This window comes from Phyllobates terribilis, unplaced genomic scaffold (genome assembly GCF_046119375.1).
Source record: "Phyllobates terribilis strain yellow unplaced genomic scaffold, ASM4611937v1 Scaffold_13__5_contigs__length_258822181, whole genome shotgun sequence".
In the NCBI taxonomy this organism is placed as follows: domain Eukaryota; kingdom Metazoa; phylum Chordata; class Amphibia; order Anura; family Dendrobatidae; genus Phyllobates; species Phyllobates terribilis.
The window spans coordinates 245,033,573-245,048,023 of NW_027362773.1; the positions used below are offsets into that span (position 1 = coordinate 245,033,573).

The 14,451-nt window shown below is 41.4% G+C and overlaps 1 protein-coding gene across 1 annotated transcript in view; it reads right to left on the minus strand.

Annotated features, from left to right (window-relative positions):
- Positions 1-2,923: 2,923 nt before the first annotated feature.
- Positions 2,924-14,451, minus strand: part of CUNH16orf78 (chromosome unknown C16orf78 homolog) — a 239,201-nt gene continuing 227,673 nt past the window's right edge. The window contains exons 5-6 of the mRNA XM_073657952.1: positions 7,176-7,539; positions 2,924-3,077 (exon numbers count right to left, since the gene is read on the minus strand). Coding sequence (XP_073514053.1) covers positions 2,924-3,077; positions 7,176-7,539 — 518 coding nt within the window. The remainder of the gene's footprint in view (positions 3,078-7,175; positions 7,540-14,451) is intronic.

Consider the following 14,451-nt stretch of genomic DNA (forward strand, 5'->3'; position numbering starts at 1 on the left):
CACAGCGGTGAGGGGATCGGCGTCTCTGCCCAGCAGGAGGCAGAGACGCCGACGCTACAGAGAGGTTGGAGTGTGACTGAGTGTGTGGACAGGTGTCTTTTATACAGGTAACGAGTCAAAACAGGTGCAATTAATACAGGTAATGAGTGCAGAGGAGGAGGGCTTCTTAAAGAAAAACTAACAGGTCTGTGAGAGCCAGAATTCTTGCTGCTTGGTAGGTGATCATATACTTATTTCATGCTATAAAATGCAAATTTATTATTTAAAAATCATACAATGAGATTTTCTGTTTTTTATTTTTAGATTCTGTCTCCCACAGGTGAAGAGTACCTAAGATAAAAATTACAGACCTCTCCATTCTTTGTAGGTGGGAAAACTTGCAAAATCGGAAGTGCATCAAATACTTATTTTCCCCACTGTATGTGTATGTTTTTATTTTTTAATTGTTTTATTTTGAATGGGGCAAAAGGGGGTGCTAGCTTCAATACTCTCCTTAGGAGACTTGAAGCTGCGATCATCTGATAGCTTGTGCTACACATAGCAGGGCTACACTCTAACCACTTTTGTAATGGTTTATTATACAATACCCTACACTTTTCCCTATCTAGCTAATCCCTAAATGTGTTTTTTTACTGTAGTTTCTGTGACATTTCATTTGAGAGTAGTCTCAAACGTGACATCACAGGAAGCTGGGGCTGCACTCATTCCCCCGCAGTGTCTATTGCCCCTCCTGGGAAAAGACTTCACAGGAGGCAGCGCTGCAGTTACTCACTAGTTTATTGCACAACTGCCCCCTCTGAAGATGTCTTGCATCCTGGCTGACGGATGCTGTGGGAGATGTGAATGCAGCGCCGACTCTCTGTTTTTATCTCTGCCCCCGCCTTAGCTTCTAACTGAAACAAGATGTCATCAGATGTCGTAGAAGCACTGAGTGATACCAGCAAAATCCCACAGCTTCTAGCACTGCCCTCAAAGGAATTGTGGTTTAGGTGCCGAACCACCCCTTTAAAATATATAAATATTTCAATTAAAATTAAAGCTTTAAAGCTACTCTTCACCCTTAATTGTTACCATTGATTTCTAATGTATATTCAACATACCTAATATTCTCCATTATGCTGCCTCCTTCTCTGTCACGTCTGTCACATGTGCTCAGTGTGAATCTGCTTTCATCTGTGAAGAGCACAGGGCACCAGTGGCAACTTTGCCAATCCTGGTGTTCTGTGGCAAATGCCATGCGTCCTGCATGGTGTTGGGCTGTGAGCACAGCCCCCATCTGTGGACGTCGGGCCCTCATACCACCCTTATGGAGTCGGTTTCTAACCGTTTGTGCAGACACATGCACATTTGTGGCCTGCTGGAGGTCATTTTGCAGGGCTCTGGCAGTGCTACTCCTGTTCCTCCTTTCACAAAGGTGGAGGTAGCGGGTCCTGATGCTGGGTTGTTGACCTCCTACGGCCCCCTCCATCTGAGACATTATGTCTCGCTCCATCCACCAACATCACATTGAACCACAGACTGTCCAGGAGTTGGCAGATGCTTTAGTCCAGGTCTCATTAACCTCATCAGGAGAATGCCCAGGCATTGTAGGGAGGTCATACAGGCACATGGAGGCCACACACAATACTGAGCCTCATTTTGACTTGTTTTAAGGACATTACATCAAAGTTGGATCAGCCTGTAGTGTGTTTTTCCACTTTAATTTTGGGGATGACTCCAAATCCAGGCCTCCATTGGTTAATAAATTTGATTTCCATTGGTGATTTTTGTGTGATTTTGTTGTCAGCACATTCAACTTTGTACAGAACAAAGTATTCAATGAGAAGCTTTCATTCATTCAGATCTAGGATGTGTTATTTGAGTGTTCCCTTTATTTTTTTGAGCAGTGTATGTAAATTGTAGTTGAAATCCAATGAAAGCTCTTTATGGTAGTATCTCCGAAACACAACGCGTTTCGGGGCTCCATAGAGGCCCCTTTATCAAATGGCAGAGACATGATAAAATAGTGAATGTCTGAGGTTTACATATTGTACCTGAAGAGGGGCGGCAAAAGAAAGGCAAGACCCCCTGGTAGACACACCCCATGACCCTGACAAAACTTGAATGAGAAAAACTTGAATGATAAAATGAAACATAAAAGGATATAAAAATATAAATGTGTGAAATTTAGTGAAAAATGACCCAAGTTGTAGCCACATATACATAATAAAATTACGTTTGTGTTTCTAGGCATGTCTGGCAAGCACACAAATGTGATTTCTCAGCATTTATGATCACATCACACCCATAGAATTTAGCAAAGAATAAAAGGAAAATTGCTTTGAGATATTGCGGAAACGCGAGAGGTTTTGGATTTTTAAGCTTGATTGCCTCTCCCTCTCCATGTATTTAAAGCCAAGGGATTTACTGTTTTACTATGTCTCTGCCACTTAATAAAGGGTCCTCTTTGAAGCCCCGAAATGCGTTGTGTTTTGGAGATACTACAATAAAAAACTTTCATTGGATTTCGACTACAATCTGCATCCATCTGTCCACTGTTTTGAGGGACACCGCATCTAGGCACCCTATTCCACATACCAATGGAAAGGCAGGGGAGGAATGGTCCAGACTTTCCACAGCGCTCTCTAGCCCTCTGCAATGGACATTTTGGAGATAAAAATGGCGCATCAATCTCAAAGCTGGAGGCAGAAGCAGCAGAAGGAAGCAAATTAGATATATTAATTAGACATTAGTAATGCATAGTCACATTAAATATAGGGGAAGTAGGAACCTAGTAAGTTCTTTCAATCAGAACCAAATAGCTCAGAAAGGTAATTTATATAAAAGTAGTCTACGTTTTTGCTTTATATGATTTTTATTTACCCCTTTTCTCCTATTGTTGACAGGGCATTTTGTTCCCGCATTGCAGCGTAAGTGGCATTGACTACAGTGACACCGTATTAATATTTTCCGATGACATTAATGTACTAATGTCAATGTCAGACTCCTTCATATGTGGGTGAATATCAACATGAATGCCTGACTCCTTGCACTTCTGTAACAATGAAGAGATGTTGTTTTCTGTCAGTCGAAGATACCTGTGGAAAAAACATGTAATTGTAAATACAAACATATACATAAATATAATTGTCATTCTATTCTTTGGAATCGTATTGGATTGTCAGATAACATGCTCCCTGCGTTGGATCTTATAGACTCACTAGTACCTATATAAAAGTCATTGTCTTGGCTGTTAGCAAATATTTAATGGAAACATAGATGCACTTTAAAAGATCATCCAATTGAAAGCACATTAAGCGATCTTTGAAAGGAACACTAAACGCTGAAAAAGCACTAAAAATGACAAAATATGCCAGGACTTTCCGCCTTTAATCTCTTAATCAGCCATGTCCACCCTCCTCCTTCTCACTGTACTTGTGTGGCTTTAAGATAACTTACTTGCTGCAGCAGAAGCCCCCCCCCCTAAAGCTCTGTCCACAGTAGGACAAAATATTGTTAAGCCCCACCCCTTGGTCAATAGGTTGATGCTTCAGTCGGCCCCCACTGTACATAACTGAATGCTGAATGAGTTAACAGGGAATCTGTCAGTTCCTTTCAACTTGCACATAAGCTGATTTCTGACATCAAAATTCACTTTTCATGTACTCATCATAAGTCAGTTTCCAAGAAAGCCCAGAAGACCCTGCCCCTGTCGTCAGAATGAGCTCATTGACAGATTCAATGTTAAAAAAAAAAGCTGTCAGGAACTATTACCTACCCAAACCATTCATACAACTATATGGCCTTTTAAAAAGTAACCAGCTAATGTCTTTGTGACCCAAAAGAAATGCTCCATCAGTGAGAACCGCATTTTAAAGTTGTGTCAAGAAGGGTGTGATGATGTACTTCCAGCTTCTAAGTCTTTGTATTTCTGACTGTTACCCATCTGTCTCGGCCAGGCTCCACCTCCTTCCCTTATAGCCACTGTCCTTTGCTGTGCTCCACGTTAGGTTATACAAGTTGCCCAGTGTGCCTTCATGACAACATTTCCATAGGGCCTGTTTGGACACCCCCATGTGTCAGTGTTAATCTAGAACTGTGCTCAATAGATGTGTGTTTGTACTCTGACCATATCAAAGTCATTGGTTCCTGTTATTTCCTCAGAGGCCAGTGAACTCTACACTATTCCAGCTTGTTAACTCATCTTTTACCATAAGCCTCTTGGACTGTTATTAGAGTCTGTTCACATCTCCTGCCATTTAACCCATTGTTTGCTGCAAACATCTTGAACTGTTTTTGAAGTCTGTTTGCATTATTTATATCTGTGTGACTTCTTCAGAGCTAATGCCTTCCTACATCTGCCCTTCTGCTTCTGTGGCTTCCAGCATGCCTTATATTGCCTGTTTGTCTGCTGCCCAGCATAGCCAGTTATCCAAGTCCTCATTGAACCATGTGCCTCGCAGTCTGCTGTGCCATAGCCTTGGGTCTGTATGTTCACCCTGAACTTCTTCTTTGTAGATCCACTTCACCAGGTGAGCCTAACACCTACCTAGCAGCACCCTGCCCTGGCTGATTGATAGGTCAGTGTCCGTGTACCGGAGCAAACTACCTGTCAATCAAGTAGGAGAGGGTGCTCCTAGTTAGGAAATACAACAGAGTGCTGAGGAACTGTAAGTGCATCTTCGCACTCAAATGCACTTACAGACTGAACTTCCAAACATGATCTCTTGCTGCTGGAGTATTGCTTTGGGGCCATACAGGGATCAACTGGCTTATATTTTAAAGGGCTGCACAGTCATATAAATGGTTTGTGCGGGGTTCTGCAAGTTCTCTTTAACTTTTTCTGCAGTTGGTACTATGTACAGTTATACATAAAGGCTATAGAAGGCAAACGGTCCTACATTTTTAAACTAACCCCTTTGCATGCGTTTATGTAAAAAATACCAATGCCCTATATTTTATTTTTTACCTCCATGTTTATCATATCTAGGTTAATATCTATGTCTGCACTGGGGGGGGGGTACAGTGAAGGAAATAATAATTTGATCCCTTGCTGTTTTTGTAAGTTTTCCCACTGACAAAGACATGAACAGTCTATAATTTTAAGGGTAGGTTAATTTTAACATTGAGAGATAGAATATCCAAAAAAAAATCAAAAGAATCACATTGGATAAATTAGATAAATTTATTTGCATTTTGCAGTGAGAAATAAGTATTTGATCCCCTACAAACCATTATGAGTTCTGGCTCCTACAGACCAGTTAGATGCTCCTAATCAACTCGTTACCTGCATTAAAGACAGCTGTCTTACATAGTCACCTGTATAAAAGACTCCTGTCCCCAGACTTATTTAATCAGTCAGACTCTAACCTCTACAACATGGGCAAGACCAAAGAGCTTTCTAAGGATGTCAGGGAGAAGATCATAGACCTGCACAAAGCTGGGATGGGCTACAAAACCATAAGCAAGACGCTAGGTGAGAAGGAGACAACTGTTGGTGCAATAGTAAGAAAATGGAAGAAATACAAAATGACTGTCAATCGACATCGATCTGGGGAACCATGCAAAATCTCACCTCGTGGGGTATCCTTGATCATGAGGAAGGTGAGAGATCAGCCTAAAACTACATGAGGGGAACTTGTTAATGAGTTCAAGGCAGCTGGGACCACAGTCACCAAGAAAACCATTGGTAACACATTACGCCTTAAAGGTTTAAAATCCTGCAGTGCCTGCAAGGTCCCGCTACTCAAGAAGGTACATGTGCAGGCCCGTCTGAAGTTTGCCAGTGAACACCTGGATGATTCTGTGAGTTATTGGGAGAAGGTGCTGTGGTCAGATGTGACAAAAATTGAGCTTTTTGGCATCTCAACTCACCATGTTTGGAGGAAGAAAATGCTGCCTATGATCCAAAGAACATCATCCCCACTGTCAAGCATGGAGGTGGAAACATTATGTTTTGGGGGTATTTCTCTGCTAAGGGCACAGGACTACTTCACCGCATCAATCGGAGAATGGATGGAGCCATGCACCGTAAAATCCTGAGTGACAACCTCCTTCCCTCTGTCATTACATTAAAAATGGGTCGTGGCTGGGTCTTCCAGCAAGACAATGACCCAAAACATACAGCCAAAGCAACAAAGGAGTGGCTCAAAAAGAAGCACATTAAGGTCATGGAGTGGCCTAGCCAGTCTCCAGACCTTAATCCTATAGAAAACTTATGGAGGGAGTTGAAGCTCCGAGTTGCCAAGCGACAGCCTCAAAATCTGAATGATTTAGAGATGATGTGCAAAGAGGAGTTGACCAAAACTCCTTCTGACATGTGCGCAACACTCATCATCAACTACAAAAAACATCTGACTGCTGGGCTTGCCAACAAGGGTTTTGCCACCAAATATTAAGTGTTGTTTGCCAGAGGGATAAAATACTTATTTCTCACTGCAAAATGCAAATACATTTATCTAATTTACACAATGTGATTTTGCAGATTTTTTTTTGGATATTCTATCTCTCAATGTTAAAATTAACCTACCCTTAAAATTATAGACTGTTTAGGTCTTTATCAGTGGGCAAACTTACAAAAACAGCAAGGGATCACATAATTATTTCCTTCACTGAATGTCAAATTTGAGCTGCTCTGTTTTGCAACAGGGGATTTTCTTAGCAAAGTGGCCAACTCTGATAGACTGCAGTGGTGGCAGCAGGTAACCTTTGCGATAAGTTTTGCCCATTTATGCTGATGAGAAAACCCCTAAAAGGATAAAACATAAAACTTTTTTTTTCCATAAATATATTATCACTTCTCCACTGGATAGGTGATAAATGCATGATAGCTTTGGCCCCTGGCTTATTCCAAGAAGAGGGTCTCCAAAATCCTTTGTGTCAGTGGTAGTCATGGACCACTGCTCCATTCACTTCTATATGAATGGACAGAGATAGCAATTCCATAGAAGTGAATTGAGTGGTTGCCTATAATGTGCAACATTCTTGGCTCTATTCACAAAGGGGACTATGGGAACTCTGGATTGGTGGGAGTCGCAACAGTTGGGCTTCCCTCAATCATACAGTACATCTATCGCCAATCTGGTGGATAAGGGATAAATAGTGGGAAAACTCCTTAAATCACAAGTGGGAAATGTAGATCCAAAAAAAGGAGCGAAGTTGTAACATTATCATTGTAAGATCTGTGTCTCATTTACCTGCATCTTAATGCATCGTCCGGTGTAATATAGGAATTTAAGTGTTTCTTGCACTTGTCTTGCCAGGTTTTTAAAATCAGTTCTCTTAGTCTCTTCTTAAATGCCAAATCAGTAGATGAAGAATGACACTGAAACTTGTCTACAGACAATTTACATAGCAGTGGAAACATTACATCAAATTCTTGAATGGAGATTTGGCTGCGCTCTGGAGTTAGCCATCTCAAGTTACTTCCTCTAGTATGCAGGTTTGAACTCTTGAGCAAGGTGGAACTTTTTGGTGTTATTCCATGTGAAGGTCTTGAGGTGCTCATATCTAAACTGATGTATATTCCACTGAAAGACACATCCTCTTTGATCCTTTTACCTGAGATAGAAATAATAAACTGTTACAAAAAAAGTAACTTTTTTTTAGATAAAAAATAATAATAAAAAAAATTACAAAAACTGTTTCAGAGCTGGGGGGGGGGGGGGGGGGCTGAATTAGCTCTGCTGTTATTGATTTTGCTGAGAAGGCTAGATGACCCAAAGGGTTTAGTTTAAAGCAGAGAAGAGAAGACCGCCAGATCCCTTCAGTCACATAGTGCACTCACATCTGGACTATTTCCGCTTGTGTCGAGATGGAAGAACTACTGTACTTCGGGTGTTAGAATAAGGGAGCACAAAAATGAATCCAGGATTTTGGATACACAAATTGCTACTATTTTAAAGGCATTTATTTTATTTCCTGGAAAACCCCTTTAAGTGCTTTTTTAAAATAATGACTGTAATGCTGCCAGGTTCTCTGAGGCTGTATGATACATTTCTTGTTATAATTCACTGGCTCAACTGCACAGTTCCCTGGTTGGTGGTCTGTATATCAGATCTCTCATGACCATAGCAACATCCTAAAACTGCAGACCCCTTAATATCTTTTATATATTGATGAGTATTTCAATTTTCTCTAGTGAGCTTCTATTTTATTGCAATACCACAGTATTAAACATATAAAAGGTAAGACAAGCCAGATGAAGCATTGATGGCGAAACAAGGGGGACTGCTAATATAGTATTACTTTGATTTATCCTTTCTTCATGTCCATTACACATGCATTATGTATTGCCTTTGTGACATTGATGAGAGGTTTATTACTGTCCTGTGACCTGTTTTACTGACGTGAAGTTATCTGTATACTGTCTGCTTGTACTGTACCCTCGCTATGCAGGTAGCCTACATTCCCTCTCATCTTCTGGGTTTTTCTTGATGATATTGTGTCAGGAAAATATTAATATCAGGAAAATGTTCTTCCATATCTGTCTGACATAGATGTTCATCCCCCTCCCTTATTCCCCTTCTGCTCAGCACAAAAGCCCCAATTAGCACACACCTGAGAAATAGCTTATGCAAACAAGGCCAGCCAAGGAGTGTTATAACTTCATTAGGATGCAAGCATTTTGTCTCAGAAAGATGCAGGAGGTAATTAAAACGCAGGCTTGAACTAATTTGCGCGTAACCGTGAGGCTGCTTCCCGAGCCTCAAAGGGAAATTTGCAGACGCGCTGACTCCGATATGAACTATGAAATATTATGAGTTCCAATACATCCGACAGTAACGGAACCCATATGTTTAGTGACCAAATCAGCCCAGGAATGTATAGGTCGTTTTCCAGGGCTGTAGGCAAAATCAGGGAGCTGTAGCGCAAAAACACCAGAATAGCAGACTGCAGCAATGTGATGTGTGGTCTCTAAATAAAGATAAAATCATAAGGGAAAGAATGGCATAGTTTGCAAGCTTCTGTGATCAACGAGCGATGAGTTATTCCAGAAGTTAGCGTTTTTAATAAAAATGTACAGGCTGGAGACCGGCCCACATGATGTCACCCCATGGGGCATGTGGCCAGATCTCCCCTTAGGTATAAGAGAGCCCATGGAGAAGACAGGAGCACTCATTGCCAGGGGGGAATAAGAATTATAAGCAACGGGTCCTGTTCAATAACAGCATAATCCAACTGGAGAGCCCCTCCTCCACCTATATTGAATCGTCTCCGTGATCGTACAGTGTAAGTTTTCTTCTTTTTACCCTGTTTATTTTATGTAACTGCTTATGTATTTTAATGTCTCCTTTGTAACATCCTTGTATATATTTTTCCTAAACACTGCCTCCCTTTTGGATTAAATATAAAATTTAATAGTCCTGTTTCTTTTGTTCTGTAATCATTCCCTTCCCCGAAGCCATATACGCTACCAAAACGCAGGTGTCCGGCCAGGCCTGTATTATATTTCAAACTCTGCTGGTGGTGGCAGAGAATAATCATAATTGGGCTATCGTGAAGCTGACAGTGACCGTACAGAGGGCGTTAAACATGGATTCCAGGCTTTGGAACCCAGGGTGTTACGCCATACGCTCACTGGTTGCTTACCGATACCTACGTAGAGAGTAGTCTGGATCGCGTGCTCGCGACTACAGACGAAATACAGACAGAGTGACGGCAAGGTGAGATATTTTGTGATCTCCCGGGTGTCGTCTCGCCTGTGTGTTGCAATTCCTGACATATTGTGTTTCTGATTTATATATTATTGTCTTAATATCATGTTCTGATCCAAAGTGCCAAAACTGCAGGCAGCATGAATTATTTCTCTGAAACGCTCTGGTGTTTCAGAAAAAATATACTTTAAAGATGTTCCCTGCACTGACGCTGCAGATGATTGACAAGTCTGGAGGGAGAGACCTGTCAATAACCTACACAGTGCTGAGCAGTGCTGAGTGGGGGTGGAGCCAGATTAGTCTTGTCTCCGGCTTTGTTTCCGGCCGGACCTTTTAGGTTTCAGAGAATTATATACACTGCTGCAGTACCTCTGACAGGTTCCCTTTAAATTGACTAACAAAATCATAATTTTATTATTATAAGCCTTGCACTTATCCTATTTTTGTTTTTTGGTATTTTGTTGTATTTCGTGCAACTTAGAGTCTTTTACATACTGGTCAGGTTAAATAAGAAAAAATGATGTTCTCCTGTGTAGCCTAGCCTGCAACTGGGTTTCATATGAGTACCAATATCGAGGTGACAGAACCCATCAGTAGCCATGACGGCCTGAACAGATGCCTGGGCAAGATTACACACCTTAGATGCCACCGTCAGATTTTTACAGTGGAATTTAAAGGACTTGTTCAGGCTTGGGGCTCAAGTCTGCAGTCACTCTATGTGACATCAGACATGTGAATCCTCACCGCGCGCACAGAACGTGCTGTTAGGATTCTCCTGTGCTGGTGCCAGGAGCGGGAGGGCACATTATTTCAAGCATGCGATTTTCTTACTTCCGGCCGCATTCTGACTAGACGTGTCCGACCTTGCTCCATACACTTGCATTGAGTGAGGCCGGCAATGCCTAGTCAGCCCATGACGCATGTATGCAAATCTCCCATGACGACACTGCACAGCGTGCTGTAAGAATTCACAAGACTGCAGTCACACAGAGTGACAGCAGCCTTGAGCCCCAAGCCCGGAAAACCCCTCCAAGGAATTAAACAGCAGCGACTGGAGCTAGCTGTGTGGTTGCTGGTTGGATAACACAGTTGTCACCCACCATTTGTGGAGCGTTCTTATCTCCTGCTACATACACCCTCACCTGAAATAGGTCATACTACTATGTCCTATGGAAGAAAGGGGTTAATTTAGCATGCATACATTCTAAATATCAAGTCCCAATGAGCTAAATGGCGAGTACCAATATTTATTAAAATTTACTATATGGACTGAAAATGTAAGTATATTAATTACATTAATAACTTTTATTGTAGTTTTTGATGTTTCTTATTTTTATTCTCTGAGTTATAAAGACATGTTTCTTTTGAAACATGGGATCCGTCACAAGCTGCCATTGACAGATTTTATTCTCATTATGTGTCTTTAATAATTTACTCTCAGTTCCCCCCGGAGCTTGGTTTATTAATGTACAAATACTCAATACAAATATGAAATATAATAAACATCACATGTCAATTAACCTATTTGAATATTCATGTTGATACAAACTGATTAGCTATTCATGTGTTAATGTACCACGCTGCATATAGTATTCTTCCAAGCCTCATTTAAGTGAAGCTAAATACATAACATGTTCTTGTCAGTAATATCTCACCTACATGTTTGTGGTTTCCAGACAGCAACAGATTTTTTTTGGAAGCAAACAAAAAAAAAAGAGCACAATTTGCAATTATATTCTGTATGCATAAGGCGTAACTTGAAGCTCCTGGGTCCCAATTAGAGATGAGCGTTGTTCTACTCGAACTGTTCGCCAATCTCAAATTCGAGCTGTTTTGGGCGGTGTTCGAGCCGGTCGGCGAACACGAACAATTTGAGAAAAATTCGGCTGTTCGAGGTTATGTTCGATAACTGTTCGTGCACCAAAATCATAACTGGATTTTTTCTCAGTAATGATGAAAATTAATGTTAATACGCAGTTTGAGTGTACAGCGGGGTTGGGGGAGGGGCAGGAGATGGATCTCTGCAGGAACAATGAAGATCTCCATTTTTTTTTCTCTTTCCCGCATTTGCAGTGGGGAGGTGCAATCTGTCAGCCTATCAGCAGCGCACACACGGAGCGAAGTGCTTTTTTTCACACAAGCAAGGGCATGTGTGATTGGCAGTGTATGTCACATGTCCTTGCCCTATAAGACCAAGCCATTTTCCCCGTCGCCACCATTTTCTCACTGCTGCAGCTGCGTGTTAGACGGCACCGCTGTTGCTGTGTGCGCTATACCTTGTTAATTTCAAGCCAATTTTCGCACAAATATACAGATAGCTTGGGAGTAGGGAATAGTTGTGATTGCAGTTACAGCATTTCCTACGACTTTTATCAGGCAGGTCTGTGCTCTTAAATAGATAGATTGTGGGAGTAAAGACTAATTGTAATTGGAGTCCTTTTCAGGACTAGGTTACATCAGTTCCTATCAGTTTTTGCCAGGCAGGTCTGTGCCAGTGCTGTGCAAGTTTTTTTCACAGCATTTGGCTGAATCTAGCAAAGCTAATCCTTTTTGGCCTATTGCAGAGTGTGTTAGTCAGTGGAGTAGCCTATCTGTGTTGCAAGATATACCACCTGTGTATAGAATACCAATTTTTTTACTGCACCTAGTGAAGTAAAATCTTTTGGGCATAGCATCATTCTATTAGTCCATCTATACTGACCTCCATCAGGTTGCAAACTGAATATAATTTTTTTCTGCATCTAGCTCTGAAAAAATATTTGGGCTTCTAGCGGTGTGTGGGACTTGGTCTATTAGTCCATCTATACTGACCTCCATCAGGTTGCAAATTAAAAATAATTTTTTTCTGCATCTAGCTCTGAAAAAATATTTGGGCTTCTAGCAGTGTGTGGGACTTGGTCTATTAGTCCATCTATACTGACCTCCATCAGGTTGCAAATTAAAAATAATTTTTTTCTTCATTTATCTCTGAAAAAATATTTGGGCTTCTAGCAGCGTGTGGGACTTGTTCTATTAGTCCATCTATACTGACCTCCATCAGGTTGCAAATTAAAAATAATTTTTTTCTGCATCTAGCTCTGAAAAAATATTTGGGCTTCTAGCAGTGTGTGGGACTTGGTCTATTAGTCCATCTATACTGACCTCCATCAGGTTGCAAATTGAATAAAAAAATTTTCTGCATCTAGCTCTGAAAAAATATTTGGGCTTCTAGCGGTGTGTGGGACTTGGTCTATTAGTCCATCTATACTGACCTCCATCAGGTTGCAAATTAAAAATAATTTTTTTCTGCATCTAGCTCTGAAAAAATATTTGGGCTTCTAGCAGTGTGTGGGACTTGGTCTATTAGTCCATCTATACTGACCTCCATCAGGTTGCAAATTAAAAATAATTTTTTTCTTCATTTAGCTCTGAAAAAATATTTGGGCTTCTAGCAGTGTGTGGGACTTGTTCTATTAGTCCTTCTATACTGACGTCCAGCAGGTTGCAAATTGAATATAATTTTTTTCTGCATCTAGCTCTGAAAAAATATTTGGGCTTCTAGCGGTGTGTGGGACTTGGTCTATTAGTCCATCTATACTGACCTCCATCAGGTTGCAAATTAAAAATAATTTTTTTCTGCATCTAGCTCTGAAAAAATATTTGGGCTTCTAGCAGTGTGTGGGACTTGGTCTATTAGTCCATCTATACTGACCTCCATCAGGTTGCAAATTAAAAATAATTTTTTTCTGCATCTAGCTCTGAAAAAATATTTGGGCTTCTAGCAGTGTGTGGGACTTGGTCTATTAGTCCATCTATACTGACCTCCATCAGGTTGCAAATTAAAAATAATTTTTTTCTGCATCTAACCCAGCCAATAGTTTTGGCCTAATACCACAGTTTGGCCACTCAGCTCTGCTCGGTTACCATCCATTGTTTTTTTGTGCAAACAACTCCAGAGTTGTGAATTAGTTAACCACCAAAATGAGTGGAAAAAGGCCTGCTGCTGGTGGAAAGGGGAATAGGCGTGTTGGGAAGGGGAAAAAAGGTTGTGTCCGTGGGGTAGGTGCAGAAGAAAGACCATCTTCCAGCCAAACTAAAATGTCTACTTCTTTTAGCGGACAATGTGATAAGATCCCTTTCTTACGGCCACGCCAATCGCTACAAATTCCAGATGAGGCACAAAAACAGCAGGTGCTTCAACGGATATCAAGTGCTCCTTTAAGTGGGCTCTCCTCCACATCAACTTCAACATCACAAATACTCCAGTCCTCAAAGGTGTCACCCAAATCGCACTTGCTTCCTCACAGCTCCCAAATCTCCAGCTGCCCGTCTGAGTATGAGGTAGAACAGATGGTTGAGTCTGCAGAGCTGTTTACTCATACTATAGCCTGGGAATCAGAGGTCGACTCCAGCGCTTCTGTGAATCCAGACGAGGAAATGATCTGCACTGATGCCCAGAATCTTTATGAGTCGGATCCAGGACCAGACGCAGAAGGTTCTGACCATAATGTAGACCCTCATTCCCAAACTGTAACTCCTGTTGGTGGAGACAATGAGGAAGACGATGATAAGACTCAAATACCTGATTGGAGCGACAACTTTAGTTTTTTGTCAGGGCAGGAACAGGTTGGCTCTGAGGACGACGGGTGTGATAACGCACAGGGTGATGATGATGAGGTCGGAGATCCCACTTACTGTCAACCCACAGTCAGCCAAGAGATGAGGTCAGCAGAGGAGGTGGAGGAAGATGCTAGTGACGACGAGGTCAGGTTGCGCCTTCCTGGACAGAGACGTAGTACTGGAAGCACGTCAACAACTGCATCCTCAAACACAACTC